This window comes from Gouania willdenowi, chromosome 7 (assembly GCF_900634775.1).
Source record: "Gouania willdenowi chromosome 7, fGouWil2.1, whole genome shotgun sequence".
Classification (NCBI taxonomy): Eukaryota; Metazoa; Chordata; class Actinopteri; order Blenniiformes; family Gobiesocidae; genus Gouania; species Gouania willdenowi.
In genome coordinates this window covers 11353830-11377929 of record NC_041050.1, presented here as the reverse complement: position 1 = coordinate 11377929, position 24100 = coordinate 11353830, and the positions used below count along the sequence as shown (strand labels likewise).

The 24100-nt window shown below is 36.2% G+C and overlaps 2 protein-coding genes across 4 annotated transcripts; both read left to right on the top strand.

Moving 5' to 3' along the window:
* The first annotated feature begins 127 nt into the window (after positions 1-127).
* LOC114466657 (glucose-induced degradation protein 8-A homolog) lies at positions 128-5767 on the top strand. Of its 3 annotated transcripts, none has more exons than XM_028452275.1 (5): positions 128-242; positions 580-704; positions 787-983; positions 2624-2821; positions 4779-5767. In XM_028452275.1, the coding sequence occupies exons 2-5, from the start codon at positions 587-589 to the stop codon at positions 4950-4952; spliced, it is 687 nt and encodes a 228-aa protein (XP_028308076.1). In that variant the 5' UTR covers positions 128-242; positions 580-586; the 3' UTR covers positions 4953-5767. The 3 variants fall into 3 exon arrangements, with proteins under 3 accessions (XP_028308076.1, XP_028308075.1, XP_028308078.1); XM_028452274.1 differs by having other exon boundaries at positions 159-270; XM_028452277.1 differs by having other exon boundaries at positions 173-270; positions 575-704.
* Positions 5768-10154: 4387 nt separating this feature from the next.
* Positions 10155-23751, top strand: slc17a9b (solute carrier family 17 member 9b). The gene is made up of 13 exons (XM_028452269.1): positions 10155-10523; positions 15286-15483; positions 16318-16457; positions 17498-17597; positions 17755-17885; positions 18730-18826; positions 19199-19295; positions 19388-19475; positions 19802-19836; positions 19954-20069; positions 20622-20677; positions 20770-20799; positions 22293-23751. The coding sequence occupies exons 1-13, from the start codon at positions 10384-10386 to the stop codon at positions 22469-22471; spliced, it is 1407 nt and encodes a 468-aa protein (XP_028308070.1). The 5' UTR covers positions 10155-10383; the 3' UTR covers positions 22472-23751.
* The last annotated feature ends 349 nt before the right edge of the window (positions 23752-24100 follow it).

The following is a 24100-nucleotide window of genomic DNA, read 5'->3' as shown; positions in this document are numbered from 1 at the left end:
TATTTATTTTAAACTACAACCTGCTCACTCCACATTATTCCTCACTTTACCTGTGAAAGGTGATTCCACAGGATCTACTTTGTGAGGAACGATGTCATGCTATGCTTTCAATGTGCGATAGGGGGCAGCACAGTATATGGTAAGTATTGTTTCCGGAAGTGGAATGTGAGCGAAGAAGAAGAAGATCCCCCCCTCTGTTAGCTACCTAGCTATCGCTGGGAAGCAACGACATAAATCTTTAGGTATTGTAAACAAAAGCATATTAGGCTGGTGAGTGTTTGTCGTATTGTTGCAATAAGGTGTAGAATTACAAACAGTTTGTTGTTTAGGGTGTGAATGCTTGTACAAAACGAACGTAAGGATGGCAGATGTTATTGTTTTGGATCGTGTGAACGACATTGTCGTTCTGGCTTCACTGTTGTGGTTTTATCAGGAGGCCCAAAATGCATTCACCGACATTTTAATGTGTTTTAGTGAAACAACTGGATCGCTTTATGTGGAATTGGCGGGTTTATACTTATTTTGTCTGCATATTACGTGTTTTGTAAACAGCGCTACCTTTCCGTTTTCCGAGGTTAGTATCACAATGAGTTATGCTGAGAAGCCTGAGGACATAACGAAAGAAGAGTGGATGGATAAACTCAACAACGTTCACATTCAGAGAGCTGATATGAATAGACTCATTATGAACTACCTGGTGACAGGTAATGTATTTTTATCAGTGAAATGTGACCATTGCTGCTATAGCTAAATGTGTAGAATTTGAACTTGTTGTCTTCCCAACAGAGGGTTTCAAGGAGGCAGCAGAGAAGTTCAGGATGGAGTCTGGAATTGAGCCTAGTGTGGATCTGGACTCACTAGATGAAAGAATTAAGATCCGGGAGATGATCCTGAAGGGACAGATTCAGGATGCCATTGCACTGATCAACAGTCTGCATCCTGAGCTGCTGGACACGAACCGTTATCTCTACTTTCACTTACAGGTGAAGTCTCACACTGTGCACACATTTCAGCTTTGTTTAAATTAGAATATCACCAATTTTTTCTATCACCGAGGAATTAACAGTGATTACTAGCCCAGCCAATCCATCAGTCGGGCTCTAATTAGGGCTCGGCGATATCGACCAAGATTCACATCTCAATATTTTTTCCCAAATTGGAGATATACCATATAAATCTCAATTTCTTTTTTTTAACTCAATAAAGTTTTATCAGAAAGACAATCCTGGTTTAAATTTGCTGATGCAAAATGCCACACAGGCACATTTATTAACAAAGAGCTGTGCAATATGTTATTTTTGTTCCGATACGATACCGATATTGCAGCCTTGAGTATTGGTCGATACCAATATTGATTTAATAAGATATCAACACAAATCATACATACTTTTATTACTTATTTTGTAGTGTGGAATGTTAGAAAAGACTTGATCAAGTGATGTTACTCAAACAGTGAACAATAGTCAGCAACAGTAGGTATGAGAAAAACTGACCCATTTATCATTAACCAATTGGTTACATACATTTTAACCTTCAACATAATATCTACAGTAATCTACAATTGAATAAATATAATATATATCGGAGATTTTAGATGCAGTCTGATCAAATCCGATATTTGTTTTCTGGCTGATATCGGACCGATATTGATATCGAACCTGGACATCCCTAATATGTGTCACTTTTGGCTTTTTCTTTTATAAGGGACAGCATATGTGAGTGAGTTCTGCAATGTGGCTTGTTTAGGGGAAGGTCTGGGTTAGGACGCACTCAGAAATTCATCTAACTGTGTTTTATGCTGTTCTGAAAAGTAGACAAAGCAGCAACTCCTAAAATTAGTATTTTAATATAAAATAAGCTCTAAAATACATGTATATATCAATGTAGGCAATATTGTAATTTTCTATATCGCCATAATAGAAAACTTGACATTAATTGAATATCGATGTATTACCCAGGCCTAGCTTTAATACACATGTGTCGAACTCAAGGCCCGGGTCCAAATTGGACCCTTCTGAGCATCTGATTTGGCCCACAGGAGAAAGTGAAATAGAGAGAGAAAACATGAATCATTGTGTAAATTACCAAATCATTCAGTTGTAAATTGTTGTTGAAAGAACTTAATTTTTTTTTCAAATATCCTGCAATTTTTTTCAAATTACTCTATAAAATATACCTGAATTAAATAAGAATTGGTCACTTATTACTTAAATATTGTTGATGTCTTCCATACTTTGTCTAATTAATAACTGTAAGTGCAAACTTGGACACATTAATGTGCTGCTTTAATATGTAACAGATGTGTTCACTTTTTGCTGCAAGGAGATTCTGTGCTTTCTGCATTAAAAGCTGCCATATTTGAATCAGCAGTAATGATTCTAAACTAAGTTAGAACACTGGGAGAAGTGCACTAGTTCATTGTTTACATTTAGCCTTTTTTTAATTTATCCATACATTCTCTTTCAGCTGTTTTTAAAAAATTGTATTTAATTTTATTGAAAACAACAACAAAAAACCTTCAATATCAAAAGTGGCACTGGCCCCAAAAATCCCATATTGGTCGTTCTGTGGTGTAAATGTTCCCGTCATGTCGGCACGAACTGACTGTTATGGCTTTTTGCAGCAACAACATCTGATCGAGCTGATACGTTTAAGGGAAACGGAGGCTGCCCTTGAGTTTGCCCAGTCCCAGTTAGCAGAGCAGGGCGAGGAGAGCCGAGAATGCCTGACTGAGATGGAGAGGACCCTGGCTCTGCTCGCCTTTGACAACCCGGAGGAGTCGCCCTTTGGAGATCTGCTCAATATGATGCAGCGGCAAAAGGTAGTGCTCTGAATGAGTGAAATTGAATAGTTTATTGTGCTGCATTTTTTTGTTTTCCTCAGTGTGTGTTGTACAATTGTTTTGTCCATTTTTCATTGACCACAGGTCCACACAGAATCACATGACTGCTGCCAGCCAAAGAGTTATTCAGAAATTAGTACGATGCATTTGTTTTTACCATTTTCAGAGGAATTCGTCAAGATATTATACTAAGACAGGGTTTTTCAACCTTGAGTTTGGGGTTATGTGGGGTTGCTTGGAATTCAAATTGTGGTCGCCTCAAATATTTAGTAATTTAATTTTTTTATACTGATTATATTCTAAATGTTATCATTCTTTGTCAAATTAAAACACCACACTAATTTAAACGACTGTATTCTACACAAATAAAATAAAACATAATAGAACAGACCTTTATTGATCCCCAGAGGGGATATTTGCTTTTGCAGCAACACAAAACCAAGAGCAGTAAGAAACGAAAAAAAATACCAAGATAAGATGATAGTGCAAAATGTAAGAACTGTAGGGCAGACATAAATTAGAACAAAACAAAATGTAAAAATATATACTGTATATAGAGAAATATAAATCTAGTAATTTGTGCACTAATTCTGGCTACTTTGTATTTGTAACATAGTATAACAAACATGATCTAAAACTAATTCTAGAGAGAAAATGTCTCTGGGGTCACCAGAAATGTGATCAGAATGGGGTCACGTCAAGAAAAAGGTTGAGAACCACTGCACTAAGACATGAGGAAAAAAGCTTTTAGTTTGTTCTTTTTTTCTGATTTGTTTGTTTTCTTTGCTTTAAATTTGCTTTTGTGTTTTATGGATTGCAGAGTGATGTTTGGTTATGTTGGCTTGAAAGTATTGAGGCTATCTATCTTTATTTTTGCAACAATGAAAAATGAAAGTGTGAAAAAGTGAACGTAGAACATGCTAGCACATGTAAAATAGTGTTTACTCAAATGATGGTAACCAACCAGTTTAACATGTTACAGTTTCATTTATTCAGACAAACTTTTTTCATGAAATTTACATAGATCTCTTGACATGTTTTGACTGCCAACTGTCAGTCTTCTTCAGAGGCATCTACTGATGGCATTGATGTATCCTTACAAGTTATTTAATAAGGAAAGCATCAAAGCATCTACCGATTGCTTTGATGTACCCTTACAAGTTCTTCAATAAGAAAAAGCATTAAAGCATCTACTGATTGATTTGATGTATCCTTACAAGTTCTTTCAATAAGGAAAAACATCAAAGTATCTACTGATTGCTTTGATGTACCCTTACAAGTTATTTCAATAAGAAAAAGCATTAAAGCATCTTCTGATTGCTTTGATGTGAACAAGACAAAAAAATGCAAAATAATATATGAAATCATAATTTACTAATATTTATAAAGGAGATTATTTTTACTGGCCAACCAAGATTATTTCAAGAAAAGATCAAATACTCTCATCATATCCATTTGTGCAATAGTCGACTTGCTTCAAACTCCAATTTAGTCACCAATTGTCCTAATACCAACTATTTACAAATGTCTGTCTTTTTTTTAGCGCTTTTCACTTATGTAATAAATTGCCAAGGGACCTGAAAGACATGTCAACTTTATGTATATTTAAAAACTCTTTAAAATAATATTTTTACCAATCTTAATGTGTATATTATGTATTTTTAATGTATTTGTTGGTGTAATGAAAATGTGTCTTGATGTACATTTTTATGTAAAGTTTCTGTATATTTTAAGTGTCTTTAATTTTTTTTTTCTGGGGGGATCTAATGAACAAATGGAACCTTAACATTTTTTTTCAAAGAAGAAAATGTGCTGTCCAACTGTTGTCAGTCTTGATGCCCGTCTTTGTCAATCTGAGAGAACATCTAATAGATTAGAGTAAACAAGCATCTGCTTTGTGAGTCAACACTGACTTGATTGTGGGTTTGTCTTGCAGGTGTGGAGTGAAGTGAATCAGTGTGTGTTAGATTATGAAAACCGAGAGTCGACCCCTAAGCTGGCCAAACTCCTGAAGCTTCTGCTGTGGGCTCAGAATGAACTGGACCAGAAGAAAGTGAAGTATCCTAAAATGACTGACCTCAGCAAGGGAACCATTGAGGACCCCAAATAAAATAGAAAAAGCACCACATTATTGAAAAAAAAAAATGGACACAATTTCCTTTTATCTATTTATACCCTCTACAGAATGACTCGTATAGATTACAACCTTTTCTTTTTGTAAGGGTTGCTTTTTGATACTTAAATTATCCTGAATGTGCATAAAACTGGATTGATGGCATTCATTTTACAATCACTTTTCACACTAAAAAGTACATGCTGAGCTTAAATTGCCTTTTTGTTCATGTGATATTAGTTTTTATTTTTCTCAGTCTATTTTTTCTGTCTGTTGGCAGGGAAAGTTGTGGGCTTTAGGAGGTGTGAATAAAGCCTAAATTAGGCTGTGTGAGAGCGAGGGATTCCACTTCAAGGGGACATTGTTTGAATGAGAAAGGTTAGCACAGTGTGCGCTGCTTTGGATAAACATAAATGGCTTTCTGACTAAAAAAATGTACACATTTCATCTTGTTGTATTGTAGCTGGCGCTGTTTTGTAATTCCAAACAAACATGAAGCTTTGAGTGTTTCACAAGCAACTGTGACTTCCTTTATTCTGTGTTTCTGTAAAGCTACCCGTGAAGATTGTTGGTAAAACGGTAGGAAAGCTCTTCAAAATGCTTTTTGACTGCAACATACTGTGACTATACAAGTTACTGACCTGTGTTTCAAAGTGTCAAAACGATGTCACCGAATTAATAGCTTGTGTTTGCGGACATTTAAATGCTTTCAGAGACTATGACTTTGCATTCAAGCAACAATTTGATGTTTTGCAATAATTGTTCTGCTTTTTCTTTTTTTTTTCTTTTGCAATAAAAGTTGACATTTTAAAGTGGCTATTCAATGGAGTATTATAAATTATATACAATGACTGCATGCGTATGGTTTCTAGCATTTTGTTTGATGTACATCAACCTAAGCAAACATACAACATACAGGCTTGCCTGGGGATGGAAATACCCAGCTTTTTAAAAAAGAAATAAAACTTTGTTTGGGAACAAAATCTACAAAAAATGACATTTTATCTTTATTTTTCTCAGAGAGAAAACTTATTCCGATAACTGTTCAATCCTGGCGAGGATATCAGCTCATTAAATAGAACCTGGTACTTCCACTTTAGAAATATACATTCATAATAGAATCCATTTTTTATTTTTCATATAGACCTAGGGTCCCCACGGCCATGAGATTCTTGGAAAAGTTGTAAAATTTGAAAAAACTATTTTTGTCTTGAAAAGTCATTGGATAATTTAACTGTTTTGGAAATATAGCATATTTTATTTTAATGTATAAAAAATATATTGCAAAGTACTTGTCAAAGGTGCTCTGATGGTCTTAAATAGATCTTAGTGGTTCATAACTAAGTCAATTTGGTAAAATATTTTGTAAAAGTTTCCAAAGACGTGTGGGAGCCCTGGAGACTTATTAGATTATAGTAAATCTATTCATACGCTAGTAAAGGTGAGCTGGATATTAAAAATGTTTTAAATGTGTTTCGAAAAAGGTTTTAAAATTCAGACTAAAAATAGACAAGAATTCCCTGCAAAATGTAGCACTTTGATGGATTTCAATGTGGTCTTTCCATTTTTCCCTCCAACCGTCAAAGTTTGGCTATTGTCATTTACTCATAGCTTCATCCTCGTGGTCATATAAAGAAGTTTGATCAAACTTGTGCATTAATCTCAGTGTGTTACATTTTAATCCATTAAACTGCACTGGACAGTTTCCAGTCCTCGACACAATGCTTTTCTGAATAGAATGATCAAACGTTCTGCTTTAAATCATGGGTATTATTTTTTTTTATCTGTTGAAGTGAATCAGGTCAATGGTTGATACAAGTTTTAATTTGTGAAATCAAAAGTATACTTTAATAAATGGATATTTGCACAAATGGAACAGTCCCTTTTATATTTGGTTGTTAAACCCTTGCAGCTAATGACAGCCTTTGCTTCTTTTTCTTTAAAACAGGTTTTGTCTCTAGAAAGTTCAATAAATGCTCCTTTGGATTCAAGTGATATGACCGACTCGGCTGTTTAGGACAATTTCCGTTCTTCGCCTTATTAATCTTTTTGATTGCTTTTGCAGTATGCTTCCTTTCATTGTACATCTACACTGTTCATTTTTTAATGCATTTCACTGAGTATAAGCAGATCATTGTTTACGTCAGTACTCATGTCATCATTTGTTAATTTTGGAAAACCAGGTTCACTGGTAATCAATGCTGCCTTCAGCATACTGCTACCACCACCATGCTTTACCATTAGGAAGCAGTGTACAAAGCATCAAGTGACAAATGTGACAAATTGCCACTGTTCAAATATTTAAGGACCTGAGTGTGCACACAGTAGTACATATATACTCTAACAGATGCACACAGAGACAAACATCCTGAGTAAATGTTGTTAAAGGAAGTTTTTACTACTACCTATGAATGAGGATTAGTACACAACAGTACCAATTTTTGGTACTTGTGTGGTACTAAATGGGAAATAACAAAATCAAAAAATGTTCCAATTTAGCATATTTATTTCTCACAATATTAACAATAAACCATAGCAAATATATCAAACAAGCGCATCTAGCGTCCAAAGGATAAAACTAATGTGGCTGAAGTAACACAGTTTAGTTAAACAGCAAACTGAGACTTCTGGTCAGAGGGATGCACCAAAAATGTTGGTTGAACAGAACATTTTAAATGTAAATTTGCAAAGAAACATACAAAAATGTGACAGAATCATTTTGCAATAGTAAGCATAAGAAAGAAGAGCAACCATTTCACTTAGGACAGCGATAATATATATTATACATATAATGGTGTAAAATATATTAATAGGTAATAAACATAATAAAAGGTTTCTATATATTATATATTGTCACTTTTCGACCTGAAACTTTGTCAACAGCTTGCGCATACCCCGAGTGTGTGCATCCGTACATTTGCCCTAATTTAAATGACCAAATTAAAATGACCAATCCACACTGTGGAACTCTTGTCAAACATTGTTTTAGAACACTGATGATGTCATCAACAGTGATGTCATCAGAGTTCCAATCAGAATGTTCTAACTGATGATGACATCAACAGTGACTTCCTCATCAGTGTTCTATTCTATGCTAATGCTAATGCTAAGCTAATGCAGTGCGACGCTGTCTGTCTGAACACAATAACTTGAAAAGTTATGAACGGATTTTGATGAAATTTTCAGGAAATGTTGATAATTGGTCAAGGAACAGCTGATTACATTTTGGTGGTATTCTGGCTACCAAAAGAAAATGTGTAAATATATCCCATTCATTTTCCCATCCACACTGTGGAACTCCTGTTAATGTCAATATGAATACATAACTCCGACAGGCACTGTACTAGTAATATATAATATTAATATTGTGTACGTGTCATATGATTGAATGTATAAACTGTATATATAAAACTTGTGCAGAATAAACAGTATATTGAATGTATATGAAAATAGTAATATAGGTTAAATCATTTTTTTGTGTGTGTGATATTATGTAGAGAACCTTGTTTAACCCTTTAGGCTGAATAATTACACAATTGAGTGTTGTTTGTTCTGTATTGTTTTTGTGAAGACTGTCAAAATAAATATAATTCAAATAAAATGAATACATAAATTGAATTTGAATTTTTTAACTCTGCAGTCTTCAAAAAAAAAGAAAAGAAAAACAGAACTCACAACACTCAGTTATCTAAATAATTCGCCAAAAGTGTGTATGTTAAAGCAAAAGCTTATACACACTAACCTACCCCATTACAAAAGCACAAACAAGGATAATATCACAAAATATTAATTATGAAACTAATATTACTGTTTTTACAATACACATTCAATATATATTCTACACAAAGTGTTATATATAATTCATACATGCACATCAAACATATATACATATACATACACACACATACTGTACATGCACATACATACACATACATGCACGTGCACATGACATGTACATAATATTAATATTTTACTATTTAATATTTACGACACAAATTTCATTAATTAAATTTTAAATACAAAATATAGTGTGGCAATATTTTAATGATACCTTTTTATGTTAACTGAATAAGTATTAATATATTGTATACCATTATATACATATCATATATTATTGCTGTTCTAGGTAAAATTGTTCCTCTTCTTTTTATACCTACCAACTAAAAATGATTTAAGGTAGTTCTACATTTTTTTACACTATGTACCATGAGTTGAATTCTGAGAAATGAATAAACAGCCACAATATGTGTTTGGAATGAATTATTATTCAAAGTGTATTTAAGAATGGAAACAGTCATTGTCAGTAGACTGCTGCAAATGCTCAGTTTGTTTCTATCGCATAATTATAACTTTCTGTCTAATAATTATGACGTTGTATCTCATAATTATGACTTTCCATCTCAAAATCATGACTTTCTTTTTTCGTAATTATGAATTTCTATCTCATAATTATGACTTTATCTCATAATGATGACTTTCTGTCTCATAACTACGACATTCGATCTCATAATAATGACTTTACTGACTCATAATTATGACTTTCCATCTCAAAATCATGACTTTCTTTTTCGTAATTATGAATTTCTATCTCATAATTATGACTTTATCTCATAATGATGACTTTCTGTCTCATAATTATGACTTTCAATCTCATAATTTGACTTTCTCATAATTATGACTTTTAACCTCATAATTATTTCATAATTTTGACTTTCTATTCATAATTATGAATTTTTCACAATTATGACTTTCGATTCATAATTATGACTTTTTCATAATTATGTCTTTTGATCTCATAATGACTTTACTAACTCATAATTATGACTTTCAATCTCATAATTTGACTTTCTCATAATTATGACTTTTAACCTCATAATTATTTCATAATTTTGACTTTCTATTCATAATTATGAATTTTTCATAATTATGACTTTCGATTCATAATTATGACTTTCGATTCATAATTATGACTTTTTCATAATTATAACTTTTGATCTCATAATGACTTTACTAACTCATAATTATGACTTTACTAGTTCATAATTATGATTTGTGTTCTTCATAGGGGCGGAAACGGGCTTCCATACTGTACTGATGATGGTGCACTGCTCTGCTCTTACTGCGGTGGGAGGGGCTCGATCACTTCCTGACTAAAGAAGCCGCGTGGCTGGTTGGCTGGAGGAAGAGGAGGAGGCAGGGGATGAAGAAGTGACACGTGGATCACTCCTCCCGGGCGGGCATCAGATACCTCAGGCAGGACCTGCTTCCTGTCCCTCTCTCACGGGTTATGGGACATTAATTCGACCGGCTGTGAACTGTCCTGGTTTTCTCTCCATATTTTTATTTTATTTTTTTTTTTTACTTTTGTGACTGTTCGACCCGGAAAGACATTGAAAATAGTGACGAAACTGCCGTCCGCTCGCGTTGAATGGCAGTTCTTCAAAAATATGGCAATAATTACTGTCCAGAATTGGTGGGTCAGAAGGAAAACCATCCGGCTGACAAGGTCGGAGTGCCTGGATGTCAGAAGAAGTGGCCTGAGCGTAACAACAACAACTACTGGTCCAGGTAACTGCATACCCCACACAGATGTGATGATCAGGGATAAAATGTACCCTATTAATGCTCTCATGCTACCACAACAAATGTGTCTTTAAAGAACTCACTTTAACCCCCTGACATTGTCCAAAAGTCTCCTGAGCTTGTAGTTGTAGTTGAATAAAAAGGGAGTTATAGTCTCTATTTTGCCAAAAGTTTAGGGACTTTAGCTGGAGTAAAAAGCGAGTCATTAAGGACAATAGTTTGTGACAGGATGAAATCTGCTATTTTAGTTCTAGAAGTACTTCTTTAAAAGTAATAAATTCCACCAAGCTGAACTGGACATTCTATATATATGTCTACTAAGGTTGTAGCGATCCATTAATCCTTGAACCGTATATCAATTGTTAGTAACGATCCAGTCAAATGGTTAAAAACTCAAACCATCGGTCAATATCATCATTATCATCACAGCACAGTCTTTGGTTTGTTAAAAATAATTAATTTAATTTAAAATGTCTTAAACCAGTGTTTTTCAACCTTGGGGTCGCCCGAATTGTCTAGTAATTGATAAAAAATAAATAAAAGTACATTAAACATACCCATAGCCCCCGGGACTATGGGTACGATCGATGACGTTGCGGACCTTTCCTTTTTCTGCATAAGCGACGCTTAATGTGCCTGTGTTTTCATTGTGTCAAGATGACCAAGCGCCTGCCTTCAGGATTCTTCCTTCCGCTGCCATGTGTTCAAATCCCACTTCTGACATATATATTGTTTCATTTTAACATATTTACCACGGCAACTTCTACCATTAAAAATACATTCACCACAAAAATAAACATTTTAGGGTATTTCCTGAGTTAGGGCTGAAATAAAAGGGTTAGCGGGGGTAGCTAAAAATAAATATGAGCTAAAATACAACTGACGGAACTTTAAGTCACGTGGTGCACCTATCACGTGATCTAAACTGTCCAATGAGGGGCGCTGTGTATGCATAAAGTGGTCAGTGGTCAGTCTATGGATACGTTTAACGCATCCATAGCCACGGCTTAAAAAAACCAAAAAAAAAAAACCAAACTGATTCTTAAATTACTCTTTTTTAAATGAAGACAATCTTAAACAACTTTGTTTCATACTTTCACTTTGACAAACATAAATCTAAATCTAAAATAAAATGCATGTAATGTCACTAATCCTGGCTACTCTGTATTTGTAATACAGTATAACAAATGTGATCAAAAACTAATTCTAGAAGAAAAATGTTTCTAGAATTCCCAGAAATTTTTGACATCAAAATGGGGTCACGATCCAAAAAAAGGTTGGGAACCGCTGTCTTAAACACTTCAGCAACAAAATAAAACGTCAACATTCTGTGGTATTTTTTTTCTTGCTGTAGTAAAGTGTAACTGATGTGTTAAATTGGTACATAATGTCTTAAATGTATCGAAGGCCCCTGAAACAAATTGCATAAATAATGGAATCATGACGAGAATCAGATCTTTTAATATTTGCAAATATTGTTGAATCAATATCGTATCATCATGAAACTGATGATTTTAACCCCTAATAGCTACTATAGGTTTAAAAAATACAACAATAAAACATGTCTTTCAGAGATCAAAGTCAATGCAGTGAAACTCAGAACTTTTACTTTGAAGTCAGTGTTGAAATGAAGACCGTTGGTAGTATCCAGTCAAAATGACATGATGACCCACAGTAGAAACAACCATCCTCATGTATTCATCCAGAAAGAGAAACATTTTTCCTTAAAGCATTTTCATTTATTAATTTTCACATTTTGTGGGAATGTCACTTGAAACGAAACTGATCAAAGAAAGAATGAAACCATGTGACGCTGCTCTGTCCTTGGAGTAGTTCCAGCTTTTATTAAGGAGCGTCCTCGGGCACCTTTTTAGTGTAATGGATACTTCATTATTCTCCCTAAAAAGTCTCTGCCCTGAATTATGTAGATATTTCTGAGAAATCACCTCATTTAAAATTGTGGTAATGGTATAAAATGTGTTTGTTCACATACTTAACATTGACAAAACCACCAAGAGCTAACGAGTTATCATTCTTATCTCTTCTCATTTTCTAAAATGTTGGATAAGTTGGGATGCTAACACCGCTCTTAATGGGTCTTTCAAAGTACTAATCATTGACTTTTTAGTTAAGTATTTTTTTTTTTTTTTTTAAGGACAATCCATTCCTAGAACTTGCTTTGTGTGTTAGTTTGCTGTAATGCTGAGGTCATAATTAATGTCAGGGATTTCCCTAACCCTAAACCAGACATGGGCCACTGGCAGCCTGGCACCCAAAGTGAATAAACAAATGACTCAAAAACAGCAAAAATACACAAAATTTGTCAAAAAAACATGCAAATCTACCAAACAGTGCACAAAAGGACTAGAAAATTGGATTAATTTACTCCAAAAACACATAAAAAGACAACAGATATACACTTAAACAAACAGGAAAAATTGACAAAACAAGAACTCATTAAGGGCCTGTTCTATGAAGCTTAATATCCTCTTATTGCGCGAACTTCCGAGTTCAGTGTGTCCTGAACAATGACACTGGTTAACTTCTTATTGGAGTAAATCACCATGGTAACTTATGCTGAACGTCAAACCTGGTCGGGACCAGGTTAAGTGCTAGAATAAGATTTGAGCCCTTCCTGAACAATCAGTACTCTAGATAAATCACCTGCCCAATAACAGGCGTGTCATTCTCTGTACACGTGGCTGCACGATTAGATCTGCCAGCTCACAGCAGAGAGAATATTTATGGCCTGATGCAATCGTTTCATTTACCCAATGAATCCCAATAGGAAAGATAGAGGTTTTTGTCTGACTGACTTACCGGCTTTGTAGTACAGCTGCTCTGTGATGGCGAATTTTTGGTTAAGCAAAGCGTATGGAGAGATAACCCGGATATACAACAAAAACACACAATGTCAAAAAATAATAACTACTGTACAATAGTCACATAAAGCCACGTAAAATACTATAGGGTCAAATTCTGTACAATAAAAACTCCATACAAAATTAAAGTGCCTTGTTTTGAGTCATCACAGCTTGTGGGAAGAAACTGTTCGAATGGCGAGCAGTAGAACATTTGATAAAACGATACCTTTTCACCAAAAGAAGCATTTCAAAAATGGCCCTGGCAGGGTGGCCTGAGGCGTCATTCACAATGTGTAAAGCTCGATTTAAGAGTCGGTCTTTATGTGTGGCCTCCAGGAGCGGCAGAGTACAGCCAATGGTCCGGCTGGCTGAGCCAAGCACTTTGTTCAAAGCGTTTATTTTCTTTCAAAGTGAGATTATCAGACCACACAGTAATACACATGGTTAAGATACTCTCAATTACACAATAGCAGAAGTTTAAAAGAATCTTAGCAATGACGTCACAAAGCTTGGGTAAAAAAAAAGGTGCTGTCTGGCTTTCTGAACACTTAGAATGCTGACGCAAAGTTTAAGGAGCATCTTTATGTAGTGCTTTTTAGAGGAATTCGATTTTATATTTAATTATGTATCATCTATACCTGCGTTAATAATTAATGCTAATAACTTTAACTGCTGTTTACCATACAACATAATGACAACGTTGTTTTAGAATCCTTGTTTAACCAATGAGAATGATTGATATTTTGGAAGGAAGAAAATTATTGATAAGCTTTTCTCTATTTCACACAAAAAGCTTTGTGCATATTAGAGTTGGGCGGTATCCAAATTTTGATACCATCAAACCTCCTCCCTATTTTACTGTGGTATACCGTATTACCGTGAATAATTAACAATTATGACGTAAGGCTCACGGTGCGTTCACACCTAACGCGACTGTAGCGACTGCAGTCGCTTCAATCGCCCGTGATGAGTCGCTTGAACATAGTGGTGCTTTTCACTCCGTCACATCGCTCCAGTGACGTCATATCCAGGGAACTGTGTGTGTGTCTGTCTACGGAGCCGGGTGACAGGGGAGAGAGAGGTCTGATCACTTCTTCTTCTTCTCCAGCACTTATCATAAACAGCGCCACTTTTATGGTTTAAATGATCAACTTACGGAGTTACTAAAGGATAAGTTCACTCAGAATGTACAGTAGGTTTATTCAAGGAGTAATCCGCTTTAATTTTGCTCCGGTATGTTGAGGAAGTGTCTAGCGGCAGCCGTCTCACTGTAGCGGGAGGGAGGAGCTGCAGCCTCGGCTCTACAGACAGTGAAGGACGGGGGAGTTGTTGCTTGAAAAGTTCAAATTTTTCCACTTTGAGCAACGAGGCCACGCTTGACCTAGTCACTTGAGGTTGCATCATTTACATTGATTTGAATGTAATCTAGTCACTTCAGCCTCTCGCGTCCGCGCTGTCACGTAACGACAACCCATTCAACACATAAGTGCTCCTGGACATAGAATCATGTTTAGACATTAAAGAAATTATATTTAATATTTAATCCGTATCTCCTATATAAGTGCATTACATTTTTAAATGGCTGTATTGAAACTGATACCGTTGCTATTTTTATGACTGTGGTATAAGGTATTACCGCCCAAGCCTTGTGTATATCCATATCTACAGCAGAATATGCAGGGTTGAGGACGGAGGCTTATGTGAATGTGTTTGACAGCCTCATTGTCTTTGTTTAAACCTTGTCTGTATTCTCTTTGTGACAGATGGGATGATATATGGTGGAATAATAACAGAATGGATCCCGTAGAAGTGTTTCTGATTCTAAATTGGTGTAGCTTTTGATGATGTTTCCCAACACTCAGCCCTGTCTCGTTGCTCTGCAGGCCAGTGGCCAGAGTATGGACCGCGGTGCTGCTGCTGGGGACGTGCCTTCTCTACTGCGCCCGTGTGGCCATGCCCATCTGTGCCGTCAGCATGGCAGAGCAGTTCAGCTGGTCTAAGAGGGAGACTGGCATGGTGCTGGGCAGCTTCTTCTGGGGCTACTGCTTCACACAAGTGTTCGGAGGTTATGTCAGTGACCGGTAAGCAACTGACTCAAACGTCTTCCGTCTGCACAGATGCCTGACAATGAATTCTAGTAATGGTGTTTTTTTGTTTTTTTTTTTATTTGAGTATGTATCAACTTCCTGTTTGACTTCTTGTTTCTCTTGTGTAGGTTAATTGCTGTCGAGAGCTAAAGTAGTATATATAGCTGATTGCCTCTGTATCTGTAAATGTGTGTAAATGCATGTTAAGTTGTTGTTATTTGAGCAACATAAACCTTTTTTTTGTGTTCATTTGATTCCTATTAAATATACTTTGATAATGATGACTGTATATTGTTAATAAATGCTACAAAGTTAAATTCTTTTCACATTTTCAGTTGATGGTGTGATTTTTTTTTTTTTTTTTCTCCAATGAAAAGATGCACCTTGGCTCAAAAAAGGTTGAAAAACACTGCTCTAAATATAACCCTAATATATGTTGTCGTGACATGGAAGTAACCTGTCTCAATAATAAACTGAAAAGAAACTAAAACAAAGTGGAGGAAAATGGAACCCTGACTCTAGAACCTTTTTCATTGCCCCACATGAGTTGTTTTTCAGTCCTTGTTGTATAGTCTTTCCTCAGTCCTGCAGATAGTTAAGATATTAGCTTTTTGAGTTTGAGAACTTTGTGAAAAACTGATCCAAAATGAAGGTAAACTAAATGTCACACCAATGTTGTAACAGGAAATCCTTCAGCTTTTGGGTTTGCTTTGGCAGAGTTGTCTCATAATAACTGTCTTCTATGTGTTGTCCTCCTTTAGAAGAACACACCAAACTCTAAAGCCCCAATCCAAAGTGAAAGCTGATGTGTGTGTTGTGCATCCACAGGGTGGGAGGTGAAAAGGTCCTCCTGTTGTCTGCAGCAGCCTGGGGATCAATGACAGCCTTCACCCCCATCCTGGCACATTTCTGCTCTCAGCCAATCATCTCCATGACCCTGGCACGCTTCCTCATGGGCCTACTGCAAGGTAAGATTACCTGGAAACATTCAGTGAGTGCTGCACACTGATAATGTGTGATACCATTGCTAAAGTCAGTACAAGCTTCCACGCTTTGTATGAAATTTATCTAAAGACACACAAAGTGAGTCTTTTTTTGTCACTGAATGGCACACACTACAGCCTTTGTGACAGTGTTTCTCTACATGTCTCTATTTTCTGACTCATCCCACCATAAACAAAGCTCCTATTCTTGAACCCTGAGTCTCATCACAAAATCATGTGATCAACCACAGCTGTGTGACTTGTAAACATTTCCTGGGATTTAAACCTTGCTTTGTTTAGAATAATTTGCTTAGCAAGTCATAGCATGACTGAATTTACCTTAACCTCCTACATTCTAAGTTTCTCCCAGTGGCTGCTTTGTTTTCAAACCCCTCTCTGAACCTCCATGGAGGTTTTATCATCCAGGAGATTCTTACTGCTGATATTTTTTAATTAAATCCACCAGTATTTCTCTACGTTCTCTTTCAATCCATTTTGGACTTAAGTCTCTTCTCTTTTCATCATGTGTGATGATTTTTGTCTAAACGAAGCGGCAGCTTTAATGACTCCCGTACGTGTGAGTAAAATTACTGTAATGACATGATGCTGGCTGTGAAAAGCAACTCCTTAGCTTTCAGAAACAGCTGGAATTTCCCTGATCGAGCAAACATGAGCAGAGTTACGGCCATTTAAATTAAATTGTTCCTCGAGATGCGTTTAGGGTCCCTGGGAAACCCGGACATTTTGATGAGTTTGTAAAATTCGGCCGGATGGTCCGGATAAGACGTGAGAAAAGGACATGTCCGGGTAAAACCGGACGTATGGTCACCCTAGACTGACTGGCGTTGAGGCAGCATGCTAACAACAGTTCCACCTTGCCGCTGCCATTAACATTTGAATTATTATTATTTGAACAGCCACTGCTGATTTCCTGGTTGTTTTTTTTTTTTTTTTAGTTTATTTGTCACATTATGCAACAAAAGCCTCGTTTAACTCTTCTTGTCTGTTTTCTATGTGTGTTTAAGGGGTGCACTATCCTTCTTTGGCCAGTCTTTGCTCTCAGAAGGTGGTGGAGAGTGAGAGAGGCTTCCTCATGAGCACTGTGGGCAGTGGCTCCTACCTCGGGTGAGTTGCTTGTTATTCCATCTCAAGGAACTGGTTAGTTTTTCCTAGTGCTTATAATGTGACTCTGTACTTACCTTATGTATGATAAATATAGGACACCTAATTATCCCAGTTTTACTGTGTTTGAACAACCTTACTGTGATTTTATCTCCTCTAGCACTCTAGTGATTGGAGGGGCTGGCTCTCTAATGTTGGACCTGTACGGCTGGGAGAGCGTTTTCTACATCTCTGGTCTGCTGTCGCTGCTGTGGGCTTATAGCATGTGGAAATATCTTCTTAAAGGAGAAGGCAAGAAAACCATCACCTTTTCACCTGTTTATTTATTTGTTTGTCTGTCAGCAGGATTACATCAAAAGTCCAAAACAAATTTTGACAAAATTTTAACCAAATATAGACAATACACCATGGAAGTTTCCATTAGAGGAAATCCAGATCAATATACTGAATCTGAATCAGTAGGTGAAATTTAAAAAATTTATATGAATTGATTTTTATGAAATTTTGACTCGATTAAATTGGGTTTGTTCTTCAATTACGATAAATCCAATCTTCAGGGTTTGTGTGTCTTCAACTGTCCTTGATTTACTAACTAACTTCTGCCATCAGAGCATCAGCCGTGCACTGTTTAAGGGAGAGTAAAGGCCCCTTCGGAGAACTCTTCTTCTCCACTTCATTGTCTGCTACGAAACCGCAGAGTTGGAACCGTAGCCTCCTGCGGTCAGATTTGTTTTTATTCTCTTTCGGCAAACTAAAGAGGTCTACATCAGCATCTTTAACTTTTCCTGATTATTGTTTAAATCAAAGTTGAGATTTTGACTGAAAAAACTGCTAAATGATCTAAAAAGCAGGCTGAATGCTTCACTTCAATAGAAAACAATGGGATGTTTACAGGCAGTGGGTTTGTGTGACATCATCAGTCATGTTATTTCAAGATGGCGAACATGGGCTCTAAAACTGTAAAGTCATTTTTAAGAGCCAATTAAATAAATATGGTGCACAATAATGTGTTTGTTAGGCAGATCATCTGATAAGTACATTTCAGAGATTTAAGGCCAAACCTGCAAAAACCGTGGAGGATCCCTTTAATGCTAACTACAGTCGTCTTGTGCTTTATATTCATGTGTCTGTACAGGACCGATAATCACCCTGGAGTCCCTGGGTAGTGGTGGGGTCCAGCCCAAACTGTCTAAAAGACATTGGCTACGGCTCCTGAGACAACCTGCTGTATGGTAAGATAATGAATGAATACATTCATTTCTGTGATGACCATACAATATGTAATAATATGTAATATGGGATCATCCTGTGTCTGATTTAAAGCATTCTCAAAAACTCACACAAACACACTCACAATCCACCAAGTCGGTTAAATCTCACGTCTTTATGATTATGTAGTTACATTTTACTGTGTTACGTTTAGCATAAATGATAAAATGTGTTTTATAATGATTTGATAGACATTGGTTTTTGAGTGGGGACACACTTTTTTTTAGATAAGTGTGACAGTCAAAAAACAGAGATATAAACTTTGCATGAAAGTCATTTGTAAGTGTACAAACTCTTATTGTGGCGGTCTCTCTGTGTGCGTGTTCCTGGGTTAGCGCTGTGATCGTCACACACCTTTGCACAGCGAGCACCTTCTTCACTCTGTTGTCGTGGCTGCCAACATTCTTCAAAGACTCTTTTCCCGACGCAAAGGTGAACATGCCTCCTTTTCTGTTCTTTATAAAGAAAGAAGTTACTTCCACTTTGTCTCACTGACACTGATTGTTTGTTTTTATTTCCCTCAGGGTTGGGTGTTCAATGTCATTCCCTGGTTGGTGGCCATACCCTCGTCTCTTTTTAGCGGCTGCCTGTCGGACCATCTCATCTGTCAAGGTACATTGCCTGATAACTAACTCAAAATTAATCAGAATCCAAATCAGATCTTATTTACTTTAATGTTTCCAGGGGGAAATTAATTAGTTACAGAGGGTCAAGAAAATATTACAAGTGAAAAGAAGAAAATGTAAAAAAGAAAACATACTGTATGTAATTAAGTAAGAAGTTTGTTAATTAAATAATGATTAAATACAAATGCAAACAGTAAAATATCATACAAATATATCGTGCGCGTGCGTGCATACCCTTTAAAATAACGCTTGATTAAAAACTGTTTCAAACTGGTTGTCTTTTAAAGATGATTTTTTTTCCCATCCTTTCAGGCTTTGATACAGCCTTTGTGAGGAAACTAATGCAGGTAATTCCACAAATACTTCTTTTCCGTTTCATCATGGACCATAGTTCCTTTAACATCGAATACGTGAATGTCTACTCACCGTGCACATTATATTTGGATCCCTTGGATTCCTGTTAGATTTTCTCCATGGGGGTGTCCAGTGTGTTCACCGTACTCCTCTGTGGAACCACCACCTTCACCTGGGCTGTAGCGTTTGTTTCTGCCACCATGGGCTTCACCACCTTCAGCCACAGGTACTCACACTTTACATCTCTGGCTCCAAAACAAAAGCATATTCTCATTTACATGAAAAATCACATGGTTGTGACCAGTAAAAACACATCCATGCATCCGTTTACAGGACTCCACATCCCACAATGCAATGTGTGAGATGAAAATAAACATTTAAGTGGCAATTTTGACCTTTTTCCTTTCCTTTTGGAGTAAATGATGTTTGATTCATTGATATCTGAGCCCTACGTTGTTTTAATCTAATAAAAGAAAATGTATATATTGAAAAAGTGATGACAATAGGTTAAAATATGACAAGTTTGGTGTAGTTGCAGAAAAAGTGTAAAAATAAGCAAAAATGGGCTCAAATTGTTCAGATAATATTCTTTGTTTCTTGAAGGCATCTGGTGTCTCGCGACCCAAAATGGGGGCCTGACCCCAAGGTTGAGAACCCCTGAACTATAATATTGTGGATTTGTAAACATTAACACTCCAACATCCCTTATATTTACTATATATTTGAATCTGCACAAAGCGTCGTTGTAGGTTAATAACACCTTGTCTGTCCTGTTCAGTGGTGTCTCTGTGAACGTGCAGGATCTCGCACCTTCTTGTGCCGGGGCTTTATTTGGTACGTAGGTTAAAAAAAAAAAAAAAGATTGAAACAAATAATTTATCCAAACCACAGAAGGCTGAGGAAACACTTTGTGTGTGTTTTTCCAGGTGTCATGAATACATGCGGTGCTTTCTCAGGTGAGTCTTTCTTAATTAAAATGTATCTGTGATGAATGTTTGAGCAGCAGCAGTTTCCAACACATGAAATAAAAATGTCTTAACTTTGGGCTGATGGCCTGTCAGCCCTTGCCTCATATTATGTGCCATGCATATTTCATCAAGGGGGGGGGGTGGGTGGGTGGGTGGGGCATAATAAAGTTTGTGTCATGAATAAAACACGGGAGCAGAGCAGCACAGGCAGAGGATCCTGTCAGGGATGGATGAAGAAATGAATGTGACATTGTCTCCCAAACTGAACTATCACACTAGTGCTGATCCTTTGCAGGGTTGGGGTCAATTATAGGTGTAATTGGTAATTAATTGCAATGATGGTGTAAATATAATTTTTTTAAATGTGTTGCTGACGTAATCAAGATTAAATTGTAATTGAGTTCAGGTAATTGATTTTAACAATTGTTTATTATTATTTAACAATTATTAAAATATGTTTCATATCAAGTTTTCCCACATTTTACCATTTTAGAAAATGAAATCGAGGAGTATACTGACATTCCTATCAAACACTGTTTAGGGCTGAACGATTAATTGCATTTGCGATATTATCGCGATATCATAAATTGCTATTTTTTTTAAATTTTATTTTATTTTATTTATTTATTTTTTTCTTGTCCTGTTAAGTTCAGAGTGTCTAAGAAGTGCAGTCCACATGTTTGATGAAACGTATAGTTAGATATGTTGAAGAGGTAAAGTTTGTTATATTTATTTAAAGTTTAAATAAAAAATGTTTATTATGAAACGGATTGATTTATTGCTCGCGTTCATTGAAAAATACACGACAAGAGGCCCTTGAAAAAATAATTGCATATTAAATCGCAATATTGAGGGGGAAAAAAATCGCAATTAGATTATTTTTCAAAATTGTTCAGTCCTATTACTGTTCATATTTCTTTTTTTATAATATGTAAATGGCAGTGTGATATGTTATTATGTAGCTACATCTTTTTTTAATTTTCTTCAATGTATATTATTTTAGGGTGACATTTGCACATTCTGTCACAGATGAAAAATAGCCTTCTGGCTAAATCTGGTACATTTTCTATATAGATATTAATGTACACTGTCCCTGTTAAACAAACCAATAAAGAAAAAAAGACAAAAATATTAAAACCTATTGTTTCATTGACTATGAAGCCTAACACGGTAACCAATAGATAGGAAAGAAATTATATATATTTACATTATATGATACATATTTGTTTTTAGTGTATTTTACAGCTGATTTAGTAGCTGTTACCATTGTTTTGAGGTTATTTATTTTAGGCTCAGCAATTGTGATTAGTTATTTGAATTAAATTAACTTTAGTAGCCTAATTGAGAATGTAGGTGTAAATGACTTACAAATGATAAAAAATAATTAGAATAATAAAGCTGGTTACTGTAATTGTAATTGACCCCAACCCTGATCCTCTGTGATAAGTCTAATAATGGCTCGTGTGTGTGTGTATCTGCAGGGGTGCTCATGGTGTATTTCTCGGGGTATCTCATTGAGACCACTGGCTCGTGGGCGTCGGTGTTTGCCCTCATTACCACCGTTAACCTGCTGGGGCTCAGCACCTTCCTGGTCTTCGCTGAGGCCCGCAGGGTCGATATCGACTCCACCAAGGTTCGTCATCACAACATCCACATTTGAAACATCACAGATCCCACCAGCGCTTCCCTTGGGAGGAGGGGAGTGGGGGGGCGGGGGTCTTTAACCCTTCAAAAGCCAGCATCTCATTACATCTGATAGACAAAAACTCCAAAACTGCGTATCACCTCTGGGGGAGAACAACTGAAAAGCACACAGTAGTTACTGCACAATGTTACTAAAGATGGAATCCTGGGAGAAGGCGACTGAATCTGCGAAAAAGGAAGTTCACGATACTGTCATTCTTTTTTTTTTCCTCATGCACGTCACCTGAAAAGCCATAGGTCTCTCTTTGGTTCGTTGGTGTGAAAGTGATGGACGGCTCAGGAGTTGTGTGACAGCTGTGTGTTCCTACCCTGCGGGGATGGGGGTGTAGGGGGGTGCAGTGAGACAGGAAGAGTCCTGCTTTTTGTACCTGACGGCTCTTTATCAGAACGCCCACCCTCACCCATCACTTCTGAGTGACACCTCATTACACACACACTAATTACCTGGCAGGCGCTCTAATGTCCTGCACAATTTACCTTCTGTGTTCGTCTTATCACTTCAGAAAAGGGTCACGGACGGTAAAGCTTTACGGCCACGGGGCTTCGACCCAGCACGTTTCCTGCTGCTGGTTATATGGTTGTCTTAACAAATATGCTTGAAGTTGGAAGACCAAAGGTTGATATTGCTCACAAATTTTCCACGAGGGTGGCATTTTACAAATTCTTCCCCTTTACTGTGCGATTAATTATTTAATATTTATATGTATTTATACAATGAAAGCATTTGGTGGAAGAGCATCAATGTGTTGGTGAAGAAGATGACCAGTGAATATATGTTTGGTAAGGAGATTCTGAGCTCAGTGTCTTATACCCAAACAGAACATTTATTTTAGTAACATGTTTTGTTTGTATACATTAGTGAATGGATGTTTCAAACAGACAATCTGATGTTTAATTAGCTAAAGCCAGTATCTGGGTTTATTGCAGGAAGCTTTAAAGCCCACGTTCTGATGTCGTAGTTAAGATGGACCAAACAAGTCATTGGTTTGAGTTACTGGTTAAAGAGTTACTGATTCCAGCACTTTCCATAGGCGTCCTGAGCACAAGGTCTGTAAAGCATTTGTTTTTTTATTGTCTTCATTTCTGTATCTTGAATTGATGCATTTTGTGTTTATTGCCTAATTTAGGGAACACAAATATTCAGTTACTGATCACCTTTGGAATCATTTCTCATTGCTTGTATTTGTATCTTTATTATAGGATTAATTGTTTCACTTGTTTTTTTTTTTTTGTATTTGTTGTCATAGTTGCTTGTGTGGTTTTTTTTTTTTTTTTTTTTTTGTTTTTTTTTTTAACATGAGTTTCTATTACATTGCTGGTATTGTAGTTGTTCAAATTATTTAATTTTTGTCAACATTTTGTTGTGTTTATAAAGGAAAATGTTCTGTTTGTGTACATTAGACATGTTCAAAAGTCGATTCACATGAACAAATAGCCATTACATACTTTGAGATCAGCTACTGGTGTCCTATTATCCTCTTTGTTCTGAACCTTAGTCTGTCATCAGATTATTTATTTTTAAGGTTTTTATTCTTCATCAAGGAGTAGATATTATTTAAATGGCTGTTTGTTTTTCCCTTATGTA